Genomic DNA, 25,796 nt, shown 5'->3' on the forward strand with positions numbered 1-25,796 from the left:
CAGTGGAAGTTGGGACTGTAGAAGCCTGCACTAGGATCACTCTCTTATCCACCCTCCCACCCCCCTCAAATGAAATAGAAGCAGGGGGGTTGAGAAAGCTTTTTACTTTTATCCAAAATATCAGTAACAGACACAGTGAAAGGCAACTACAAAAAGGCAGAAGTACCCATCCCCACCACTCAGTCACAGCAGTGGACAACAGGGAGGTGGATGGGGATATCAAGGGAGGAAGAGGGCAGAGACCCAGCCAGCTGGAGTCCTGGGGTGGGAAGGGGTAGGGAATCAAGTCAGATCAGGGAGCAAGAAAAAGGGCATGTTGGGAAGACCTGCCCACCCCAGCCAGCAGGGTGGTTGGTGGTGGGAAAGGGTGACCCCAGGAGTCCCTTCTCTCTCCAGAGGTCCCTGGGGCTGGCTCCCTGTGGTTTTTCTGTTCTCACATTAGGAGACAGTTCAGGACTGTGCCTCCAACAATAGTCCCAGGAAAGTCCCCTCCCTCCAGGATCTCGGACTGGGGCCTACCAACTCTCAAGACCACGGCTACTGCCGCCATCCAAATTGGGAGAAGGCACCAAAGGAAGAGGCCAGGGAAAAAACTGAGAGCTGAAGTTAACCACTCATGAACTCCCACTCACCCACTCAGCCTATTTTATACTCTTTAAATCACACACTTTACTCGAAAAATATATCTCTATCTAGAACTGAGGAAAAAGAGCAACATATTACATACTGAGATAAACAGAGGCCCACCATTGCCTACGACACCAACACAATTTGGAATCTCCAAGAATCTATTTTCCCTGATGTGGGAGGATAACCTTGGAAGGGCTTGAGGTTGAGGATAGTATCTGAAGTATCAAAAAGGAAGGGATCAGAGAGGTAAGTAGTGTCCATAAATAATAAAAAAAATTTCATAAAAATCACGCCCCAGGCTCTCCCCTCATTTCAAACAAAACAAAAACAAAAACAAAAAAAAACAAAGACACATAAATAAGACAGGCCACAGCAGGTGCTAGGAAGATGCTGGAGGCAAGGCCCACCCAAGCTGCCGTCTTCTACCATGCACCAGGGAAGGAGCAGCCTCCACCCCAAGGAATGAACTCTTCAAAAATTGGAAAGTTATTTTTTTTTTAAGTTCTTAACTTTTTTCTTCTTAAGAGAAAACCCTACAAATCACTTCTATGTAAGTATTCACCTGTGTTTGTATGCTCTCTCTCCCTACTCCCCCTACCCCCAAGAGAAGTCATAAAAAGGAGCCCTCAGCAGGCCAGGACAGCTTGTCCCTGACCTCTTTTCCCAAGCCTTTACACAAGAGCCGCTGTTATCCACTATCTCTTCTCCCTGACGCGGCACTAGGGTGACGCATCGCTATCAACATAAACGTCATAAACATCTTCATGTGTTGCTAGTTCCATCTCCCTCTCCTCTACCAACTGCAATGCCTTGAAGATAAGGGGTGACCCTGGCCCACCCCTCTATAACAGGACAGCTTGCCCTGGACGGAAACGAGAGACACGTAGGATCCTGCCTGTACTGCCAAGAAATGTTTGGGGTCCATCTAGCTCCCCTCTCCCTCCCCCCTCTCAAATCAGACTCCAGAATGCCCAATATTAGACCAGGGGTCATAAAATTAATTCTAAGATCAGAGCAGGAAGAGCTTTCAAGAGATTTCCTTCTCTAGCTCTGACTTCCAGGCTGGAGAACTATTACTCTTTTTCATATAAAATAACTGAGGCTCAGAGAGATATGAGGAACTGTTGGTAAAGGAACAGGGGGAGTGGGGATGAGGAAGAGGAAAATGTTCTCTTATACAACCTACCCCGCTCCCCAAAATGCAAAAGCACCCACTTTGTGGGAAGAGGGGGAAATAAGCAGAAAGAAACGGTGGAGACTCGCTGGCTGGTCAGTGCTTCCCCCTCCAACTGAGGTGCCAACCCTCCCTTTCCCACCCCTAAGTCTATGCTCTGCCCACTGGAGGAGGGCCTCATGCGTAGAACTCCTTGGTAGGGGCTTTCTTGTAGATGGGCTTCTTGCCCAGATCATAGCTGCCTTCATCCTTCTTTTTCATTCGGTAGATCAGCAGCAGAACCAGGAATATAGCAAACAGGAGACCCACGGCACCACCGGCAATCAGAGCTATGGAGGAGGAAGAGGGGAAAGATGTCAGAGCTTGGAGGGCCCAGGGAACACAGGAATCAGAGGCAGAAGGGACCTACTTCAAGGTCACTTGGTCAAACCGCTACTTTTACAGAGGGAGGAGAAAATAGCCAGTGGAAAGAGGACCTGTCACAAATCAGCATAATTAAGGGAGACAGCTCTGGGGTGCAACAGATGGAGCCCCTAGACCTGGAATCAAGAAGACCTTAGATAAGTCCCAGAAACCTGTCTCAGTTTCCTCATCTATAAAATGGAAATGATAGTGGCTACTCGCAAGGTATTGTTTACTAGTTAGGTAAGCCTGAGGTAGTTACTTGTCTTCTCTGACTCTTAAATGAACTACTCTACTCATCTGTAGTATGGGGATAATAATACTTTCACTAGCTTCTTTGAAGGAAAGGAAAGGAAAGTTGTGAGGAAAACACTTTGTAAATCTCAAAGAGTTACTAGCAGTCCAAACAATGCTGCCAGACGCCTGTGCTCATCCTGTTTGGGGGACGTCTTCCGTTGGGGAAGGGAGATCTGTCTGAGTGTTGGCTGGAAATTACCCATTTCAAAAAAGAATTTAAGTCACACAACTTTAAAAGATTATAGAAATGGGATTGCTTCCAGTTACAGTCTGTAGTTGGATGGACACCTCACCCAACACACACGTGCACACAGACGCAGACACTGAGGCAGGCAGACGCAGACGCAGGCAGATGCAGACGCAGACGCAGGCAGATGCAGACGCAGGCAGACGCAGACAGATGCGCAGACAGGGGCACAAACAGAGAGGCACGCACACAGATGCACGCACACAGACACACTACCTGCCAAGACTTCTGTCTTCTCAAAGATGCTGCCTTGGGCAGTGCTAGACATGGACACTTTGTTGTTTATCTTTTCTTCCTCAAAGGAAAAGCTCTTCTTGGACAAGATCTCATTCTCCTCTGGTTCTTCAGAGTCCTTAGGATCCTGGTTTGAAGGCTCCCTCTGCTCAACAATGTGGTTATCCAGGGACATCTAGAAAAGGACAAAGAATCCAACAGGTTTGGGAAAGGAAACCCAGTGTTCACATAACTGTGGCCATCTGAGAGAAAGAGACACAGAGAGAGAGAGAGAGAGAGACAGACAGACAGACAGACAGACAGACAGACAGAGACACACACACACACACACACACACACACACACACACACACACACACGGAAGATTCTAGCTGTGGGTAAGACACATCTTCTCACCACCCTGCCAGGCAGCTGAGGCCCACCTTTCCTTTTCAGCTGTGCCTATCCCTCCCCTCCACCCACTCCACTGATACCCAAGCACTTCCTTCTCCAGTAGAACTGGATCATGTGTCTCTTGAACACACCTGTTATATTTGTGATGGTTCCTATACCTACAGGACCTTCAGTAACCCCACCACTGCCCTGACCTCAAGTTCCAGTTTTTTCAAAGTTAAACTCAAGTACTACCTCCCCAGTTCTCTCTCTGCCCCACCTTTGCCTTCAGCACTTTGTTTATGCCTCTAATTGATTAATATTCAGTGCTGAATTTGAGTTATCTGTTTGCGGGCTAACTCCAAGATATGAAAACTTCCATGGGCTGAATGGGAGGCTTCTCCGACTCCCTCTCCCCAGGCCAGGAGGAAAGGAGGGAGGAAACAAGGCTAGTGCTACTCACCAATGGCTGAACCGTGGTAAGAAATGTCTCCGATGACTCGCTATCATCTGTAGGGACAGAGGATGGATGTTAAGACAAAGATTTTAAGAGAGCTCAGTCCACGTTTGTTGTTTAGTCTGACTTCATGATGCCTTTCGGGGTTTTCTGTGCCCCAGTATCTTTGGGGCAAAGATACTGGAAGTTTGCCATTTCCCTCTGCAACTCATTTTACAGATGAGGAACTAAGGCAAAGAAGGTTAAGTGATTTGCTCAGGATCACATAGCTAGTAAGTGTCTAAGGTCAGATTTGAACTCATGAAGATGAGTCTTCCTGACTCCAGCCCTAGCACTTTATCCACTATACCCAATAGATGTCCAGCCTATGTTTAGATGATGTGAAATTAACCCAGCTCCTACCCAGAGGGAGGCTTATTTAGGAAGAATCTGGGCACCCCATGCCAGAACAGCCTTGTCTATTGGTCTGGCCTCTCAAAAGGTCAGAAGAGAGCAGGCAGGGAGGATGATATAGACAACTGTAGGCCCCATAGCGGGGCCCTGGACAAAAGGAAGACTGGCTTGCATTCTAGCTTTGCCACCCACTTGCTGTATGACTACACATATCACTTTCCATTTCTAGGCCTTGAATGTTTCCTTGAAAATGAGGAGTTGAGATCATTTTTGTCTTTCTCCCTCTAACAGACTTGAGTCCACAGCTGGAAGGAACCCTAGAGACCATTTAGTCTCCTCCCCTTCCATAAAAGAGGGCTTATGCTAGCTAGCACAGATGTGAGGAAAACACATTAAACACAGGGAAAGGGCGGAAGATAAATAAGAAATAGGGAGATGGATTTCTGGGCCTTCCTCCACCCTCCCTTGGGTGGACCCAGTGCCTTGTTCCAGTTCCCTGAAGATCAGCCACCATGCCTGTCACCTGCCCAGTCTACCCTACCCCACCCCAAAGCCCAAGCTTGTTCTCATTCTCTTGTGCCAGTTCTTTCTCCACTTCTTTACCACCCCCCCTTCCTGTCCCCCTCCCCAGCTCTGCCTGCACATGCCCTACTAGTTTCAGGGCTGGTACTTCTCCTTTCCTCCCCACCCCTAGGGTGCCCCAAGCTAAAGGGAGGGGCCTGTTAGGACAGGTTGGAGCCAAAACTCTTGAGAGCAAAAGAGGCTCAGAGGCAATTTCATAGGTTGTCAGAGGTGGAAAGAGCCTGAGTTCAACCCCCTCATTTCTCAGGAAGAACGGAGCAGCTGAGTCCTGCAGAAGCCAAGGGACTGGCCCAAGGCCACACAAACTGGAGGTCTAAGTCTCCTGAGTCCTGGGCCAGGGCTCTTCTCAGGTAGAGCTAGCAGCAAAGAGAACCAACCATGGAGGTATTCAAAATGGAGAAGATTATCTTTGACTGTAAGTTAATATGAATGAGTTGGAGCCTAGATCAGAAACCCTCTAGCCAAGGACTGGCAGCAGAGGAAGAATGTTAATGGGGTGGTGGGAAGAGGGCCCATGTCCCCCCAGTAGCTTTGGTGAGTGCTCTGACAATAGTCAAATAGAAAGGGAAGCCCACACCACCACCACCACCACCCCCCACCCCACAGGGTCAGGATTACCTATGGGCTTCTGGGCCCAGAATATGGCCAACTGCTTTCCAGAATTACCCTTGCCTCCTTCTCATCCTGGGGGAAATCTTAGAACTCTCCTTCCCAAATTCTATTTAGGACCCTCAGGCCTACCTACCCTTCTCCAACTTTCCTAGAAGGAGTTTTAGGCCTTACCTGTATCTCCTGAGCCTGACAGTTCAAAGTCATCAGGCTCTTGTTCCAGAAGGGCCCCTCCCACATCCTCATCATCTGGCAGGGCTCCAGAGAAGTAAGGGCCATCATAGAGGTCCCGGGGGTCCATCACTTCTGTCTCACGGATCTGGTCAAAAAGAAATGAAGGCCTGTCAGTGAACAGTGTCTGTAGTCCAGTCATCCAGCTGACAGATGGACAGAGAGTCAACCCCCAAAACCAGGCCTATCTAGAATATAGGATGAATGTGGGTCCTGACACATTCTGGGCAGGAATGAGGGGGCTTAAGGAACGTAACACCTGGGTAATGGTCCAGAAAGGGAAGGTTAAGGCCACACTCACGTCATTCTGGGTCTGCTGTAGGAGAGTGAGAAGACATAGCCCTCACCAGGGATAGCTGTCGGTTAAAATGCAAGAAGGTGGGAAGATCAGGATGGCAGGATTCACCCTACTTTCTTCTAGAGAGACTGGGATTGGGAACCACCAAACCCAAAGCTTCTGGAGCTTCAGTAAGTGGTGGAAAAGCAAGTGTGGGACACAGAGGACCTTAGGATGCAGGCATTCCAGCCCAGCTGCTAACTTGCTAGGTGACCTTGTATGAACCAATATGATGTATCCCCTATTCAAATGGGAACTCCTGTAGGGCAGGAATCATATCTTTGCTGGCTTTGTGTTCCCTCTGCTTGGTATGACACCTGGCACATTGTTAGCAATTAACAAGTGTTTGCTGACTGATCATTTCTCAGAACCTCAGTTTTCTGCTCTGAAAAAAATAAATATTCTCTAGGTAGAGGTGGAATGGGGAGAGACAGACACAGAGGGATCTCCCAAGCCTGTTGCTTACCAACTACAGAATTCTGGTTCCTCTGAATTCCAAGAGAAACCTAGGCTCTTCTCTAAGTATCTGAAGCCTTGAGACTTGCTTTTCCTCCAGAAAAACTATGAGGAAATGTGTATCCCTCAGGCAGACTACTCAATAAACAGGCCTGACCAAAGTCACCTTCTGCCAGCGAGATGAGGCTGGTCAGGTGCTTAGCACAGGATGAGGAGAGTGAGAGGGAGGAGGGGAGTTCCAGCCATGCTTCCAGCTGCCCCAGGCTCTGGGACTCAGAGGATCTGTTCTAGTAAGTGGCTACAGAAAGAGAAGACCCCCACCCCCACCCCTTCCTGCCTACCAGGACACAGGCATCCACACGTTCTGTAATAGAGCAGCTCTTGGTGCTTGCCAACAAGGCCAAACCCACAGGCTGCACGCGGGGGCTAGGAATTCCAGCAGCAATAGCTCCTGATTCCCAAACCGTGAAGTCATCTCACAGCAAGGGCCTTAACCCCTTCTATTCTCCCCTCTCCTGTCAGGGGGAACTGTTCAGAACAGCAGAAAGAAGCCCTGGCCTGGGGAATTTGGAGGTTCTAGGTTCTACTCCTAGCCCTAGTCTCTGACCCACCAACACTTACTTCGCCTCTCTGGGAGAGGGCTTGCTTCCCTCTCTGATAAATCAGGGGGCAGGAAGAAACTGTCCCTATAGTCCCTTCTTGCTCTAAAGTACTATGAATCAGAGCTGGGGCTGCCCAGCAGAGAGGGGAATGGGGTGTGTGTGTGTGTGTGTGTGTGTGTGTGTGTGTGTGTGTGTGTGTGTCTGTCTGTCTGTCTGATAACTCAGCAACGAAGGAAAGTCAATGATAGTTCAGTTGTGTCTAAAAGAGGACCTTCCCTCTGAAGGGAGTAGAAAGAGCCTTTTTAATTTGGCCCCTGTCGAATTCTCTTGCTAAATTCAACTGAATGGGGGGGGAGGGGGAAGCAGAACTTGCTATGTAATGAAAATGACCACCTCTTTGCTCCACTTTGATTTATCTCAGTTTGTTAAATGAATTTGTTTGGGGTTTTTTTTTTTAAACCTGTCTAGCAGTTACCAACGTGAAAATCATTTGAAAATGGTAAAGGGCTATCTAAACACATGGGTATGACACAGCTAGACCCAGAGAATTCAGGCAGGGTGAGTGGCCATACTGGTGTGCTCATACACATACAACTTCTGAGTCAGCCAGGCTCTTGGCACCACCCAGACCCAAAGTTCTGAGTCCCAAGACTCAACCATCCTCTCTACAGAGTCAGTCAGGCCTGCTCTGGCCTTCTGACAGCTTCTGAGAAGGTCTGGTTCAGGCTTAGCTGGGAAAAAAGGTGTCTTGGGACTGAGGGAAAGAGATTGGGGAGGGGAGAAAGAGCAGAAGTGAGGAAGTGAGGTGGGGAGGAAGGAGGCAGCCACACTCTCCCATATGAGTCAGGATCAAGCATTTACTGGATCGTAGAATCCCAGAATTGAACATGGGAGAACATCAGAGCTGAAAGGGAATGTATAAAGCACCGTTCCCTAATGCCTGGAATGCAGGCCTCTTGCCTCTCTCCTATCTGTGTGTTGAAATCTATTTCTCAGCTTTCTCTGATCCTACCATCTTAGAAGTGATCTTTCCCTGGTTTCCAGCACCCTCAATCTCACATCCTATTCATCTGGGGACAAGTTTGACTTCTCCTAAACCATAAACTCCTTGAAGGCAAGGAAACTTGTAGAGTAGCTACTCAGGGCATGTTTATTTTTACTGATTTTAGTCCAACACTGAAAATGGGAACCAGCAAGATCTTTATAAATGATATAGTCCAATTTCTTTTACAAAGAAGGAAATGGAGGCCCAGGAACAAGGTGACTTGATAAAGATTATATATGGGGATAGAGGTTGGCACAGAACCAATGATGGGTAAGAGTGAGCTGCCAACTGGTAACACTTCAGTGTGAGTGTTCACATCTTGAAAATAGGCAAATTCTACTCTAACAAAGCATCAATAATACAGATTAAACTTAAATGTATGTCTTACATTTTTTCCCCTTGGAAAGCTGTTAAACATATACCAGCAGATGCCTGCCTAAAATCCTAGGTGATTATATACCATCCCAGGAGGTGGTATATCAACATGCTCTGGGTGCTGCCAGCACTAGGGGTAGGCCTAACTAAGCCAGAGCAAAGATGATGGCACCAAGTCTTGGGCCCCTGGAGACCTCATGGTAGGCCTTCAACTCCCTCTAGCCCCAATTTGTGGCCTCTTTTTATAAGGCCCATCCAGCACAGGGTGGCTTTCTTTCAGAACTCAGGAAACTCAGCAGAGGGTTGTGTCTACAGAGACTCCCAGAGTCCAACCCAGTTAGAGGACAGGGACCTCGCCCTTAAGAGCTGGGGAAGGGCAGTATCCCATGAAGTACTTTGTATGTGTATCCCTAGCCAGTCTGCAGTTTCTCTGCCTCCCTGTTCTTGCCACCTGAGAAAGTTGCTCTCCCAGAAAGGAACACAGGGTTTTCTTGGGCTTTGCTGAGCTCCAAGGACAAAAGGTTCCATGGCCAGGACTGGGAGTCAGAAAAACTAAGCTTGAACCCTAACTTGAACACCTGTTATAGTTATCTTAGGTAAGTCACCACTTGATTATGTTTTTTAAAAAAAAATGGGGAAAAGCTAACACTACCTGTCTCCCAAGCTTGTTAGGGAGAAAATAAAAATGAAATGGGAATCCTAAAGTGTCTTCAAGTTCCTAGGCTCAGAGCTCTAGCATGCTGGAGGGTCCTCAGGCCACTTAACCAAATCCCCTTATTTTACTGATTAGGAAACTGAGGTCCCAGGGGTTGTCAAGATCACACAGCAAGAACTAGCCAAAGCAGAATCTGAATTCAGGTCTTCAACTCCAGAGCCAGAGGGGTTCTTCCCACTGGATTATGCTGCCTCCAATTTAGAGACCATGAATGCCCACAAAAGGCTCTACACATAGAGAATCAGTCAGACCCCTTTTAGAGACTGTCCAGCCCTCTTTATTTTATGTGAAGGAAAACTGACTTGGCCAGGGTCAAATAGCTAAGGTCTTATGGCAAGGCTGTGGCTACTCTAAACTATCCTGCCCTAAACTATGGCAGCACACAGGCTGGAGGAGGAATTAGAAAGAAGATAGTGACTCCCTACCCATAAGGACCATGGTGGGTCAGCATCAGACTAACAGGTATAAAGTACATGGGGTAAAGATTCAGCATTAATCCCAGTCAGTCATCAGGAGTCAGAAGATCTCTCACCTGTACCCACCCTTCCAGAAGGACAAAGTCATCAAATGCTAGCTATTCTGGCACCAGACCATAGGCCTAGCCTGCTCAGGAGCCCCCAATCCTAGGAGGAAGGTAGAAGAAGGCAGGGGCATCAATCTCCCCTTGCAGGCTCCTGGAGGAAGCCTCAATGTCCTCCTATTACCCACCATGCTCTCCATTCCACCTCTCCTCCCTGTGCCCACAGAACAAACAAAGCAAACATCTAGGTTATTTAAAGTACTGTTTAAACGGAAACTTGGCCCCTTCTCTAGAGGGCTCCAGGCAGGGCCTGGTTAACTGTTTGTGAGGTGAGGAGAGAGAGAAGGGCACACTGAGGGAAAATTTCTAAGACTGGCCTCTGGGGCTGGAGGAAAGGCACCAGAAGCTAGAGATTTTTTTGCTCCCTCCACCCCTCCTGAGGGTCAGAAGGTCTGCTGGTTAACGAGGGTGGTCCAAATAATGGAGGGGTTGCTGGTGAGCATAGAAATCACTGCTATAGTTCAGCATCCACTGGGGAAAGCAGAGGGACCCAAGGAAGAAACTTCAGAGACAGACACCCTGCCCTCTCCCCACCCCATAGGAAGAGAATTGCCCAGGAAATAAGAACCCAAGCATCCCCAGCACCCACACTGGGAGTGACTGTTCCATCCAAAGCACTGCAGTCCCAGTTCATTTCAGATCTTCAGGTTCCCTATAACTATCCCCTTTGGACATCACAAACTTTTTTGCCCTATATATCTCAGATTCATTTATACAAAAACTTTATACAAACAGTCTTCTTTCTCCCTCTCACCTCCTTCTGGACTGAGTTTTTAATCAATTCCAACATGTAAATATCTAGTATATGCAGAAGGCTGGGTTGGACATGATGGAACAAGATGCACTCCCCATCCTCAGTTTACAGTCTAATTGTAGTGCCACTGTGCACACACGTGAACAGAATGTACAGAATACAAAGCACTAAACATGATAAAAGGAGAATCATGGCAAAGAGAAACCATTGAGGGGAGAGATGTGGAAGAGAAACCAGGGAAGGCTTCATAGAACAGGAAGCATGTGTGTGAACTGGGGTTTAAAAGGAAGAAAAGGATTTCAAAAAGCTAGGGTAGAGGTGGAATAGTCTGAGAGAGATTAGGAGATCTGGTAATAATCTGGGGGAAACTTCAAAACTAATCTATCTGGTTGGTAGACAAGGGGTCTTTTAAAACCTGAAGGCAATTCTGCAGCAAAGAAAAACTGAGCAGAAATGGATTTGGCCAGAGAGAAATCCAAGATAATTCAAAATTAGCGGGAAATGTGTATGTGGGGGAAGAAGGCAGTTGGAAAAAGAGTGAAAAGTAGCAGGAGCTTGAGACCAGTGACCACTGGAATTTGCCCAGCCTGTCTTTTTTACCTCGGGGCTGGGTGAGGGGGGAAGAATGAGACTCATATTTCCTCCCTTTACACCATACACGCATGCCAAAACACACCTATTTCGAGCTCTAAATCCTATGGTCATCATATCCAAGGTCACAAGGGATAGTTGATCCAGAGGGCTAAGCACTTTTCTCAGACTCAGAGAACGTCAGAGCTAGCAAGGGCCTTTAAAAACCAGCTAATACAGTCTTCCTCACTGTACCAAAGGCCCTAAGAGGGGAAATGACTTGTCCAAAGTCACACATTCAGTTACTGACACTCAAAGAGTTAAACCAGGTCTCCATGGGGGCTCAAATGGCTGGCCAGGCAGGCAGCTCAGCTCCAAGGTCGGGTTACTACTTTTAACACAATCACTCCGGAGGGAGCCCAGACCCAGCCTGCCAGTCTCTAGGAAGTTTTTACAAGAACCCTGTGGGAGAGCCTATTCATCCCCAGGCCGAGGGCAGCTCCCAGCTAGGGTACTGGGGGCCATGGGCAGGAAGGTGCTTATGTTGGGATCCAGTTATGTACTTTCTGTGGACCTCCCTGGTCAGGTGGAGCTTGGTTTGGGGGAAGGTAGAAAGTGCTCAGATCTCTTTTTGAGATAGCAATGGCAGGCCAAAGGAGAGGAGAGAAGAGAAGAGAAAGAGCCCCAGCTCCCCACCCCCTTCCTCCAGGGGCTCACAGACAGAGATGTATTGAGCCTGGCCTTTTAATCTGAGAACCAGATCTGAAATCCCTGCCGGATAAGTGTCCCGAGGAGCTCTCAGGCTCTGAACACAAATCTCCTGTTCTCCCAACCTCAGTCAATAGCCTCTTTCCAGGCCTGTCGTCCTTAATTATATCACCTCTGTAACCAATCCAGAAGGCCTAGCTCCCCAGACTCTCCCTTCTTCATTCCCCGGGGGTGGGAGGAAGGGTGGGCATGTACCATAGGGGGAAGTCTCCTCTCTGGAAAGGGTCAGTCTGCCCCACAAAAGTTGGGCAAAGCAGGTCAGGCTTCCCCAGGCTGGGGATAGAAGAGGCCTCCTGATCTCCCAGGGTGATGGGGAGTCAGCCAGCCCCACCCCACCCCCACGTCCAGGCTCTGAATGGGAGATTTTTCATAAGGTCCCAGTACACAGGGTCCCAGCAATTGGCCACAAGCTGTTTCTCTGCTTGGATCATTCTTTCCACACACATACTTGCCACCCCACCCCCTCATCTCTTTCCACTACCCTGGTCACCTGATTTCCAGCTCCTTTGGCTTCAGGGCAGAAGGAACTGAGAACAGCTGAGCTGTCAGCCCCTAGCTGGGTTCTTCCTCCCATCCCAGACCACTGAGGTTAAACAGACAAGGTCCATGCCTGACTGGCACATTTAAGGTTGTTGCCTCAAGGACACCAACTAGAAAACAGGGACCAAGGATGTATGTGTATATACATTTGGGGGAGGGAGCCCATTTTACAGATGATGAAACTGAGACCCAGAGAGGAGAAGCCAAACCGCTCGCCAGGACCCAGAAATCCAGGACCCCTGACTTTCAGGCCAGCACAGTCTCCATAACAAGTTCCTTCCTACTCTTTCTACAGAATGTCAAGGCAAGTTTTAAGGCAGATCCATTCCCTTTCCCCTCCCCACAAAGTTCCTTCAACTCTGGGCCTACAGACAAATAGGGAGGGACACCTAAGAACTAGTTCTAGTTTAAATATAAACTCATCTGATAATTAGCAAACAGCCTAGTTCTTAGGTAAATAAATAGAGAATTCTGGATCTAGGGCCTACCACACCCTTTTCCCCAACAACAGACCAGCAGGGCAGAAGGAGAAAAGCAGCCACTTCTGTAAGCTCCACCCCTAGGACCCCTCAGGAAAGGGAAAGGATCCCCTCCCCCCCAACCTCTGCAGCCCAGGCCCAAGCTTGGGGTTTTCTGGGCCAGACTTAGGGGTGGAGGGCAAGGATAAAACCAAAAGCCCAATTCAGTAGAAAGAAAACTGACCTGAGTCCAAAGTTATGGCTTGGAGTCCCAGTTTTGAAACTGAAGCTAATTAACTGTGTGACCTGGAACAAGACACTTTCCTTTTCTGGCCCTCAGTTTCCCCACTATAAAAATGAGGGCTGGATAAGATTTCGAGGGTCTGTGTTAGTTCTGACATGCTGTGATTCTGGGTGCAAACACAACCAGAGGATTCAAAATGACCTGTTTGCTGACCCAAAAGGATCTTTTCCTAGAGGGGTGACAGAGACCCTGACCCCTAAACCACCAGATAGAGGGACATCTCCTCTAGCAGAGGAAGCTGTCCAGACTCCAGTACCTTCTCACCCCAAGATGGAAAACTGAGGAACTCATTAGCACATGTCTTGTAGTAATTCTTCTGTTAAAACAAGTTTTATTGATGCTCTCTAAAATATTAATCATTTCTAGATACACTCCAAGGCAACCAGGTGACTCAGTGGACAAAATGCTGGGCTTGGAATCAGGAAGACCTGAGTTCAAATCCAACCTGAGACACTTACTAGCTGTGACCCTGGGCAAGTCACTTAACCTCTATTCACCTTAATCCACTGGAAAAAGAAATGGCAAACCACTCCAAAATCTTTGCCAAGAAATCCCCATGGAAAGCATGGTCCTAGGGGTCATGAAGAGTTGGACACAAGTGAGTAACAAAGGATACACCATAGAATTAAACACTCTTACAAAACTACTGTTTTGTAGCAAAATGAGACTCAGAAAACTTAGTTGATTTGTTCAGGGTCACAAGACTAGGAAGCCTCATAGTTTGGACTTGAACCCAGTTCTGTGGGTCCCCTAGTCTGTTTCTTTATTACTGCATGCTGACTCCAGCAGGACTCAAGACCAGGTGCTTTGCCTTCAGGGGGGGTCTGGGTCTGGGGCAAGCTTCATCCCATCCACTCCTCAGAAAGGGTGGCAGATAAGTCAATATTTAACTGACTTTTCAAGGAAAAGGGTAAAGAGCTTTCCTGGGCCCCAAGGGACCTCCCAGTCTGTGCCCTACCAATCCTGGAGCTGTTCCCAAGAAGCAAGAATGACTCAGGGTGAGTTAGTCCGACTGTGACTCAGGGACCCAGAGTCACAGGCCCTCTTCTCCAAAAAGTCTTGCAAAAGTCTTCTCCCTATTCCACCCCAGCATGGAGACTTGTCCTTCATTATGATGCCAAGATGGATTTCCAGCTACCTCCTCCACGGACATGGGGCTGCCAGCTGGGAGCTTGACTTTTCCAATTCACAAAGTGGGGCAGCCTTGACCCCCCACAGCCTAGCATTCAGAGTCCCTGGAAAAGCGAACGGAACTTCTGTTGCTGGGAAGGCAGTGGCAGCAAGGCCTGAATTCTGAATAGCTGGTTTGTCTGACATCCAGCTGAGTTAAGAGGCACCAACTTCCCTCTCCTCCCCCACAGGCCAGGGAAGGGCTGGTGCCTGGACCTGCTTGGCTTACTAAGTCACTAAGGCAGAGTACCTCTACCTGGTGGCCTCCCAAGCCTACAGCAAGCTCATGTGCCCATTCATGGGCACGGCAACATGTTAGGGCAGGCAGAGACCTTGGAAGGGACTTTAGGAATCATTTACCTCGCCCAACCCTCTGGTTTTACAGAGCAAGAAACTTAAAAATTTAAGAGGTGGCTTGACCCAGGACATACAGCTAATTAAGTAGGAGAGCCAGGCTTTCTAACCACCAGGCCAGGACTTCTCTATCATACCACAGGTCCAAAAAAAAGATTTTTTTTTCTTTCTAGGTCCAACCACTTTGCAATTAAAGAGTTCCAATATTTTAAGGCACAGTTAGGTGGCACAGCAGACAGTTTGTAGTCAGGAAGACATAAGTTGAAATCTAACCTGTCTGCCTCAGTTTCTTCAACTATAAAATGGGATAACAGCACCTACAGCACAGGGCTGTTCTGAAGATCAAACAAGACAATAGTTGCAAAGCACCAGGCCCATGCTGGCCACTTAATAAATGCTAGTTAGGTCACTCGAAGTTCTAGTTCCAGTTCCCTTGCCCCCTGAAAAAAAAAAAAAACCAAAAACCCTCATCTTCAACGACCAATCCGCTCACCTTGTTCATCAGGGCCAGGCTGCCTTTCCTCCAGGTTAAAGTACATAGGGTCCTAGGATTCTTTTAAACTCTCCCGAATTTCAGGGCCACATTCCAGGAAAAAAAGACAAGAGGAGACACAGGTCTCCAATCTTAGAGAGCCACCCTATAAATAAAGCTAATGGAATATCTAAGGAATCCTACTAGGTCTAAAGCCAGCCCTCTCCCATCTTGCCCCTCCATGCAGTTCAACACCAGCACCATCCCCAAAAGCATGCAGTATGTAACATCAAGCTGATTTCCAGCCTTCCTTCAAGACACTGCAGATCTTCAAGGACCCTGTAGCTGATTTCCATCCCCCTGCACCACCACCCCCAGTCCAGTGATCTTTCCCTTCACTGAGGAAGTACAAAATCAAAGGAATTTAGAGCAGGTGGGGATCTTAGAGATCACAGGATATAAGAATCCCATCAATTTTACAGACCAAGAAACAAGCTCAGGGGAAAAAAAAAAAACCCAACCCAGGTACCAGAGCTTGGAATTTGAACTCAGGTGTTGTCACCTGGTCTCCCACGACACTGTTCTTGAATGCTTGGTCCTTCCCAGTCTAAAAGGTGGGACCATGATTTACGTTCCCATCCCTCCAGGGCCAACAACAGCATCCTCTAGGTAGCAGAGAGTTGATAATAAATACCCGGTTGATTGATGGGAGTTGTCCAGATTTAGGGACGAGAAAGGTGAGAAAAATCAACATTCCTCCCTCGTCAGAGCAGCTAGGCATCATATACTGGCTTGGAACTGAGTTGTGCTTCCACACGGAAGGCACAAGGTATAACCAACCCAAAAGCAATATAAACAGACGGCCAAAATAAATTCAGTGCTGGACTTGGGTGGAGTTAAAAAATCTGAGTTGGAGTCCAGTCTTGGACAGGTACAAGTCACTTAACTCTCTAGCCTTATTTCCTCATTTATAAGGCGGCAGATGATAGCACCTACCTCACAGGGTTGTTTGAGGCTCAAATGAGCTAATATATGTAGAATGTTGGATGAATTTTAATTATTATTTGATGATTCTACTTTCCTTCGGCTCCCTCAGGGGCAGCATCAAAGACCTCAGCTTGTCTGAGAGGTGCAACACAGCATAAATTTGGATTCCAGTTTAGCACTAACTAGTGTGCATCCTTGGACAGGCTTCCCTCCTTTGGGTCCCACTTTTACTGATAAAAATGGGGGAAAAGGGTGTTAGCTTAGATATCCGCCTACCTCAAGGGTTCCTTCTTGCTCTGACCTCCTAAATTCTAGAGGCCCTCTCCACCCTATCACTCTGATCTCTTCAGCCTACTTCTGAAGAACAATTCCAAGTGGCTCCTCTCTTCCAGACTGGGGTTTAAATCCAATAGGGACATTTCTGAAGGCTTCACCCAGACAGCTATTCATTCAAAAGGGAGATTGTCTGACCAGACTAGAAGCCTTCCCTAAGCCCCAGCGTTCTGAGAACCAGTAACCAGCTCCACCACCCACTGTCTAAACTCTGGGGAAGAGAAGTTGGAAGAGAAATGTTTCCCCTCTGCCTTGTGGCCATAGCTCAGCCATATCCCCTACAAAGAACTAGATGAAGGAGGGCCTACCTATCATTCCGTTGCTGCCTTGTTTTTGTCTCAGTCATTTCTGGAGATATCCACCCTCCCCACCCCCTTGGAACATTAGCAAAAACACTAAATTACAGTGACCTCATAGGACAGTGTGTATAACATCCTGCCCCAGTGGTCCCTTGCTTCTTTGAGAAAGATTTCATTGTTTCTCCCCAGGGACCATTTATTGGTTTTCAATTGCTCAGAGTCTGGTTTCCTTTAATGATCTTTTCATTCCCAGGGATGTAGTCATTGTGTACATTGATTTTTTTTCCAGTTCTAGTCATTTCACTATCAGTTCACAGAAATCTTCCCATGCGGCTTTGAATTCTGCATATTAGTCATTTCTTATCGCTCCATAATATTCCATTAAATTCACATGCAACAGTTTTTCCAGTCTCTCCCCAATTATCAGACACTAACTTTGCTATGACAATAAATGCTATGAATATTTTGGCATGTATCAAACTTCTTTCTGCCTTTGACCTTCTTTGATGGGATCCTCAGCTATCTTCTAGAATAAGATGGGCAGGCTAGAGATTATCACCCTATTTTATAGAAGAGGAAACAAGACCCAGAGAGGATTACGGGAAATATTGAATTAGATTACAAAAGTTCAAATCTTTCCTCTCTCTGCTATGTCCAACCAGTGACTTGGGGAAAATCACTTCACCTCCCCCTATGTCTCAGTTTCCTTTTCTGAAAAACGAAGGGGGTCAGATTAGATGACCTCTATTGTCCCTTTCCACATCTCCCTCCAATGACAGTAGGGCCCAGGCCATGGAAGCCAGCTTGTCTGAGCCAGCCACTACAACAGGAGACAAGGAGGCCTTTAATTGGTTAGGGCAGGAAAACTGAGTAGGGCACCGAAGGAATAGGCCCCAGGGAGTGCCCTCCCCACCGGACAGGAAGAACTGGTTTGAAATTGTAACCAGCACTGGAGCATGGGCCCAGGCATCGGGCCCAAGAGGGGTAACCCACAAACACACTGTACAAGGGCAAACAAGCAAAGGGACCTGCTTCTACTCAGACCCCCTCCTGGGTGCCTGTCACATGAGGCAGAGGGAAAGGCTCACAGAATTCAGAGCTGGAGAGGGTCTTATCTAGTTCTATTCCCCATTTTTATGGATGAGGAAACTGAGAGCAAAAGAGGTAAAGCGATTTCCCCAATTTCAAACCACTTGAGTAAAGATATGTTTTCTCGAAATGCAATTTTGGGGGAAACCAAGTGAGAGAGTAGGACATAATAGAAAAGTTACACCTATGTAACCTTGAGCAGCAAATAGCTTCTCTACCTGAGCCTTAGTTTCTTTATTTGTAAAATGAGTGCTGGACTAGGGTCTAAGGGACCAGCTCTAACATTCTGCTATTTGTGAGTAATGGATAGTCAAGTGATCCAAGTTTTAATGCCAGCGCTGCGCTATTGGACAAATCACTTCGCTGAACCTGACTGGACATGGTCCATCTAAGGAGCCAAGAATGCCAGATTAGGATTCAAATACACCTAGGCTCTAAGTCTTAGCTGTGTTACAAACTAGTTGTGTGATGGGGGCCTCAGTTTCCTCATCTGCAAAACTCTGGCTTCCAGGGTTGGGGGGAAAACAAGATTGAATAAAAGGTGTGTATGTTAGAAAAACTTAAAAAAAAAAAAACTAACCTGGAATTATCATTATAACCTTCTTCCCTTCTCCCATCACCTTTGTATTAACCCCTTGTTCTCTGCTTTCCCCACCCCAAGTTCAGAATACAGGTAAGGTGACCCAAAGAAATAAGTGTTTCTTTCCTTGAGAGAAATCCTGACCTTTTTTCTTTGTTTAAAGGACCAATAGAGGCTAGGGAACTGGAGCTATAGGGTAGAAGTCAAAGATCAATGACCTCTATCAGGATTCAAGCAAGCTGTAATAGGTTGCCTTATCCCTATGACTCTTCCACTGAGGACAGAGGGCCAGGCTCTATACTACTCCCCTTTACTTCCTCAATATAGCAGGAGCTACATTTAGTCTGGCCAAAGTGCTGCACTGAAGCAAAAGTGACTGCTACTAGAAACTGATGCTCAAAGTGGGAAAATTCCTTCCCCCACCTCTGGGCTGCCTATCACTCTTAAGGGCCCTCCAACCTGACAGGCAGGCCTTGGAAGTGTGCACAAGGGACACATTACAGTGGGTGGCTTAGAGTTAGGGGAAGGAAGATGTTTTTCCCTAAGCCCAAAGTACCTGAAAACAAATAAAGGCTGTTCATTTCTACAGCTCCTGAAGGGCAGAGGGAAAAGCTATACTGTACCATGAGGTGAAATTACGTCCTAGACCCCAAGTCAGGAGGCAAGAATTATTCCAGTTCCAGCTATACCAATGTAATAATCACGTGACCTTGACCAAATTGTGGCCCTTATCTAGGCATGTCAGCTATAAAATGAGAATAAGAATGTTTACAACATGTTTACCTTGTAAACATGAGATCACAAGATCAGAATTAGAGCTGGAAGGAACTTTGGAGGTCATCTAAGAACATACCCTCTGGAGAAGCATATCTGAGGCCCAGAAATGCCAAGTGATTTCTGCCAAGGTCAAAAGGTTGGCAACAGCCAAGTTTTGAACCCAAATCCTTGGACTCTAAATCCAGCACCAGAATCCATAAAAAGAGAAGACAGTATAGGCAGCAGTGTCCTGCACATACTAGGTGCTGAATTCTGCTATTTCCCTATTGATTATAAAGTTCAGACTTAGAAGGAACCTCAGACCCAGTCCAGCATAGTCATTTAGCAGAAGGAAAATATGGCTCAAAGAGGAAAGTGACATACCGGAAGTCACCCAAAGCATAGGCAATGAATGGGGCCTTTTCAAGCCTTTGCTAGTGTTGTCTCCTCCTCCTCCTCCTCCTCCTCTCTGCAAACCTGCCTATCCTTGAAAGCAGCTGTGGCTTAAGTAAAAAAGAATCCTGGGCTGGCGCTAGAAAGGACAGCTGGTTTCTTTCTACTTCCAGCCCTGCTACTAGCTCACCATGTGATTCTGGATTAGCCTCTTCACCCAATCACAAGATCTGGAACTCGTGGAAAGTTCAGAAATCATCCATTCCAACCCACTCATTTGACAGAAAACTGAGGCCTAGAGTTGGGAAATGTTTTGCCTAAGGTCACAGAGCCAGCTGACAGAAGAAGTAGAATTCAAACTGTCCAGCAGAACCACCTCAAGTTCAAATAAGGCAAACAAATAATCATCTTTCCCCCCACAAACTAGTCCTCCTTCTATAACTTCTGGATTTTTATCATGGGCACCACTAACTATCCTTCCATTCCCCACAATCTTAACCATGACTTCATTCTCCAGATCACTCACAACCCCAGGTGTCCAGTCAAATCAATGCCAAATCCTGCTTCTCCTTTGACAACACTACTTTTGCCTGTCCCTTTCTTTCTCTCCCCCCCAGCCTCTACTCTATCTCAGGCCTCATCATTTCTCACCTGGACTATTACATTAACTTCCTAAATTGGCCTCCTTGCCTCAAGTGCCTCCCCTCTCCAATTAGCTACCAAAGTAAAATTCTGAGAGATCTGGTCTGACTAACTCCAGTGGCCCACCAACAGCAAACTCCAATTGACTCATTACCTCCAGGACCAAATAAATATACACTCTCCTGTTTAGAGTTCACAATTTGGCACAAAATGACCTTTCCAGACTTACTACACATTACTACCTTTCATTCTCCAAAAGTGTGGTCCAGGCCAATTCTTTGTTCTATGGCACACACAGCACTCCCATCTCCCAACTTGTATAGCACCTAACGACAGAGTAGGCTCTTTCTAAATGCTTGTTGATTGGTTCCCAAGTACCGTGCTCTTTCTAGAAGACCTAATGTCTCTTTAGGTTTTTTTTTTCCTCCTCAAAAGATAGCCTGAACTTGACAGGAGTTTCGCCTTCCAGTTCAATAATTCAACATTTATTAAGCTCCTACTATTTTCCAGGTCCATACAAATCCAAAGAGGTACTCTCTGCCCGCAAAGGGCTTTCCTTATTCAAGGTCTACCTCTCTTAGGCAGCATGGGCCACTCTAGACCAGGATTAGTCTCTTCCAAGGCTTCCCAAAGAGTTGATAGTGTGAACTACCCAAAGTTTTGATGTGATAGTTTTCTGTTACTTGTTCACGAGTTTTAGCTCCCCCCTCAAAATGAAAAGTTCCTGGAGGGTAATTATCACTCTGTTGAAACAGGACACAGGGCAAACACAGGTGGCCCACCAGGATATTTACATGCAACCTCCTTTTTCAGAAGTAATGACAATAATAATAGCTAGCATTTAAGGTTTGCAAAGTGCTTTAGGTGTTCATCTCATTTAATAATAACCATGATAGCTAACATTTAACTGGACCCTACAAATGGAATGGTCTTAAGCACTTTACAAATATCTCATCTGAGCCTCACAACAGCTCAGTGAGGTGGGTACTATTAGTAACCCCACTTTACAGTTCAGAAAACTGAAAGCAGTCAAGTTAAGTGACTTGTCCAAGTTCACATAATTAGTAGATGTCCGAGGCCAGACATGAACTAGGGTCTTCCCAATTCTCTGATCCTGGATAGGGACTACCTCAACTGCATTTAGTCATCTCAAAGAGGGTGATCCTGGTTCCAATAAACTCCAGTGATTTCCCTTACCCTTTATACTGCTTGCTTTTTCAGGGTCCTTATAATTCCAGGGACACTGGACTAGTGGGCCCCATTGAACTGTTCTCAAAACATCCAAATCATTTAGTTCTCAAGACTCAGTTGAGGTGCCCTTTCTTCCCTGATCTCAAGCAGAAAACATTCTCACCTTCCTCCAGCTTCTGCACAGAACCTAATCTTGATCAATGCTATGAAAAACTCAAATAGCAAGGGAGCCAATAATAATACATAAGGATCCCTGAGGATTCAACTGACTTGGTCTTAAAATATAATATTGTCCATGTTTTATATTTTTATTTGTTTTGCTATTTCCAATGACATTTTAATCTAGTTCAGGCAGCTTGTTTGAAAGCCCCGATCTAGACCCTTTGAGTCACCCCATTACTTTGTCTTACCTTCATCTACAGACATATCATATATCTATCTATCAATCAATCAATGTTCTCCATCGTCCCCAGCTCATAGTCCCTGCCCTCAAGGAGCTACAGGTCATTTTCTCAACTCTATCTCTAACACAGTTCCTTGCAGAGTGGGCAGATAAGGATTTGTTGAATGGAAGGATATTGTCACCCATCCTGTCCAAAGGCTGGCCCCAAAAACGGCTCTCAAGAGGCCTCAAAGTTCTAAATTGAATCAATATTTAATTATTAAGATGCTAGGGTTCCCAGGTCTAGGCTAAAGGTTAGCAAAAAAATGGTTAAAAAAAAATTTAAAAAAAAAAAAGCCCCGCTCCAGACAAGACACAGGGTAAAGAACAAAGTTTCAGAAGGGGGGGGTGGGTGGGAGCTGGGTGCCCCAGGGGAGTTTAGGGATGGAGAAGAATCAAGAAAACACTGCTTCCTCACCCCAATATATGGGCGACTCTTTGCTTCAGTTTTTACTGTCCTTTATGAGAATAAATCCTAGCAGGCTAGTTTCTCCCTCCCACACTCACCTCAGGCTCCACCAGGTGGGAAGTCAATAATACACATTTTTTATGTAAACTTTTAAAATTCCAAAGTACTTTGGCATCCATAATCTCCTCAGAACAGCTCAGGGTGATACTTAAGTATAAGCCACATTATTCTCCCCCCCCCTTTTTATTATCCCCCTTTTACAGTTGAGAAAATTGAGGCTGTGAGGGGAAGTTTATCATCCCTTGCACTCAGTAACTGTTCTAATGTTAACTTTGTATCTCTGACAATAAAAACGAATCTCTACATAAGTTGCCACCTAATCAACCTATGCTCAAATCAACTTGTCCAAGGTCAGGAAGTTAGCGCCAGAAAACGGACTTGAAAACCCAGGCTAGAAGCATGGGACTTTGTCCATCAAGAGCAACTGAACTTTCTTCCCTCTCTCCTTCCCCTCCCTTCAAGTGATAAGGGAGGAGGGGAAAGGGAGAAGTTGGAGATCAGCGTCTGGACGGTAGCATGCTTCAAGAAGAGAACCCAGATCCAGAAGAGAAGAATCACCGATCCCATACTCAAACCGGCATGAAATATTGTAAAGATCAATGGATTCAGAGTCGGACGAGGGAATCGTGGCTCTCACTTACAAGCGTCTCTGGACCTCAGTTTCCTCAAATGTAAAATGAAGTAACTAGATGAGTTTTAAAGTCTAAAATTTCGGCTCTAAACTTTTACCTGTGGGCGCTCGATCTGTCCCCCTGCAACACCCTCCCCCACCCCCACTACATCACTCCAGTGAATGCAGACTGGGGCCCAATTGAGGGGGTGGAAGACTGGGGGTGGTGGTGCGGTGTAGCGTGGGATAGGGGCTGGCCACAGGGAGGGAGTGGAGTGGGGTGGGGGAGTCGGTCTCAATTTAGTCACGTCCCTGGCAAAAAGGAAACTCCGGGAGAAGAGGGAGGAACCGCAGTATAGGTAGGGGTGGAGGCAGAGGCGGGGTTGGTGGAATACTTGGTCAGTCACCCTAACCAGGGGTTAGTTGAGGGCAGAGGAGCCCAAGTCCAAACCCCGTCTCTGGGCCCCCTCTGCTTCCCAGCCATTCCGGAGTAAAGTTCAGGGGAAAACAAAGTTAACTCTAGTGGAAGTGGCCGCCTCCTTCCATCCCCACGAGTCCGAGCACGGCCTCCCCGCCCCGCGCCATACACCCCAGGCACAAAGCAGGCGCCAAGCCCTCCCCATTTCCACTGGCCCCCCCCACTCTCCCTTCCAAGGGTCATTCAGACACACTTGGATCTCCAAGCACCTACCGATTCGGCTACGGCGCTAGCAGCCAGGAGCAGCAGGGCGAAAAAGCCGAACGGGTGCATGGTGCCTCCCAGCGAGACTGGCATGCAGGAAGGTTAGGTGGGGGATCCGGACGAGTCCAGAGCCGGCTGCGCGCGTTCTTCTTATAGGTGGCGTGCAGTGGCTGCCCGCCCCGCCCCGCCCCGCCCGGGCTTTGAGCTGCCGCCCCCGCCCGGAATTCCCCAGCCTGGACTGCTCCCCGGGAGCTCGGATGGCCGAATCCTCAGGCTGCGGAGGCTTCCTCCCTTCAGGGAAGGAACCGAAAACCCCCGCGGAATGCCGGAAACCCCTATGCAATCGGAAAATCTCTTCTTCCATCCCGGGACACCCACCGGTGCCTTAGGGGCCTCCCCCTTCTCTTCCCCTAGCCAGGCCACTCCCATACCAGCCTTTGCCCTCCACCTTCTGCACTTACCCCTCAGGCTCCCTCCGCCTGCCAGCTTTTTCTGTCTTCTAAGAGATGAATCCTAAGATGCTGGAATTCTGAGGGAACTGCCCCCATCCTATCTTCTCCCCAGTAGTGATCTTTCCTCGGGCCATAGTTCTAGATTTGGAAGGAACTTTAGGCGTCAACCCAATCCAACTCCTCAGTTGACGAGATAGAGCTTCAGTAGAAGTGTCACAAAATAAGCTCGAATCTATAAGGGGTTTTCGTTGTTGTTGGCGTCATATTAACATTAGGCTAGAACTGCGATGGGGAGCTCCCTCAGAGGAAATTCGTCCCAGCCAGGCGAATCTGGCAGGGTTTTGTTATTTATATGGTCGTAGACTTGCAGAATGGCCTGGGGACCTGAGAGGTTAAATAACTTGACTGGAATCACGACCTGCAACCGGACTTGTCTTCTGAGGTAGGAGCTGAATACAGGCCCTAGGTACCAGCCCTGAGACAAGGTGTCTCTCTGCTTAGCCAGTCTGCCTCTCACCGTCATCTTTATCGTCATTATGTAGCTGGCGCTGCCAACTCCTACTCACCAAGGCCAGTCAGGTCTCAAAGGTTGCTACATCTTGAGTAATGTCTTTGTCACACAGGAGCTCTTAACCTGGAATGTTTTTTTTTAAAATATAGTTATATTTCAATATAATTGGTCTTTTTTGCAGTCTTACATATTTTATTTTATGCAGTTAGTACTAGTAGCTATACTTTACATAGCCTTTAAGGTTTGCAAAGCACTTCATAGGTTATTTAATCCTCACACTGAACCTTGGAGGTAGGTGCTATTATTATCCTAATTTTACAGATGAGGACACTGAGGCTGAGAGAGATTAAAGAGATTGTTGACACAACTGGTAGGAATCTGATACAGGAATTAAACTCAGTTCTTTAAAGCTCAGGTGTTTTTAAACACTATTCTGAAAAGGGTATAAGCTTCACCAGACTGCCAAGGAGTCCATGATGCAAGAAAAAGTTAAGAACCCCTGTTGTGCTTTCTCTCATGATTATCAGTTGGTATCAGTTAGTCAGCTTTTAGAAATGAGTATTTACTACAATGGTATAGTGGGTTCAAAACCCTTGCTCCCTCCTCCCTCCTCCCACAAAGTAGGCACATACAGAGTCCCAGGAAAAGTAAGCACACTCATTTAGTTGAAGAGCCTATGTAGCAAAGAGGTAATGGTTCTTGGAAGTCTTTTAGCTGCAGTCTTCCAGGTGTTCCCATTAGCTTTCGTATAGCTTTTCTGCAGACCTTCTTATGGAGATTTGACTCTGCTTTTCCTCTGGAGTCTAGTGAATCCTAGGCTTCTGATGCAGACACTATGCTAGCATTCCCAGGGATTCTGCTATGATCCGGATGACAAATCCCCACAAATAAGGCTAAGCCTATAGCCAGGACTCTTTTCCTCCCCCCAAGCAATTCCTTCTCCATGGCTTAGCTTTCCAGTCTAACTTGTCACATGCTGTCACATGGAATTTTCTAGGTTCTGAAATGGTCTGCTATTTTATAAAAGTCTCACAGGGCATGACCAAGTCTCTCAAAAGCTGGTGAGACAGCTGTGGCATAAGAGACATAACCCTGGGGCCTGGAGTCAGAAAGACTTGAGTTCACATATGGTCTCAGACACATTAACTGTGTGATGCTATATGAGTCCCTTAACCTCAGTTTTTTCTAATGTAAAATGGGAATAATAATAGCACCTACCTTGAAGGATGTGC

At 47.0% G+C, this 25,796-nt stretch overlaps 1 protein-coding gene across 3 annotated transcripts; it reads right to left on the reverse strand.

Moving 5' to 3' along the window:
• Window positions 1-87: 87 nt before the first annotated feature.
• Window positions 88-24,449, reverse strand: SDC4 (syndecan 4). Of its 3 annotated transcripts, none has more exons than XM_072633720.1 (5): window positions 24,063-24,449; window positions 5,572-5,716; window positions 3,820-3,866; window positions 2,967-3,159; window positions 88-2,133 (listed from the first exon to the last, which is right to left on the reverse strand). In XM_072633720.1, exons 2-5 carry the CDS (start codon window positions 5,696-5,698, stop codon window positions 1,982-1,984), a joined length of 519 nt encoding a protein of 172 aa, XP_072489821.1. In that variant the 5' UTR covers window positions 5,699-5,716; window positions 24,063-24,449; the 3' UTR covers window positions 88-1,981. The 3 variants fall into 3 exon arrangements, with proteins under 3 accessions (XP_072489821.1, XP_072489820.1, XP_072489822.1); XM_072633719.1 differs by lacking the exon at window positions 24,063-24,449 and adding an exon at window positions 23,611-23,999; XM_072633721.1 differs by lacking the exon at window positions 24,063-24,449 and adding an exon at window positions 5,930-6,338.
• Window positions 24,450-25,796: the final 1,347 nt, after the last annotated feature.

Source organism: Notamacropus eugenii, chromosome 1, assembly GCF_028372415.1.
Source record: "Notamacropus eugenii isolate mMacEug1 chromosome 1, mMacEug1.pri_v2, whole genome shotgun sequence".
NCBI classification, from domain to species: domain Eukaryota; kingdom Metazoa; phylum Chordata; class Mammalia; order Diprotodontia; family Macropodidae; genus Notamacropus; species Notamacropus eugenii.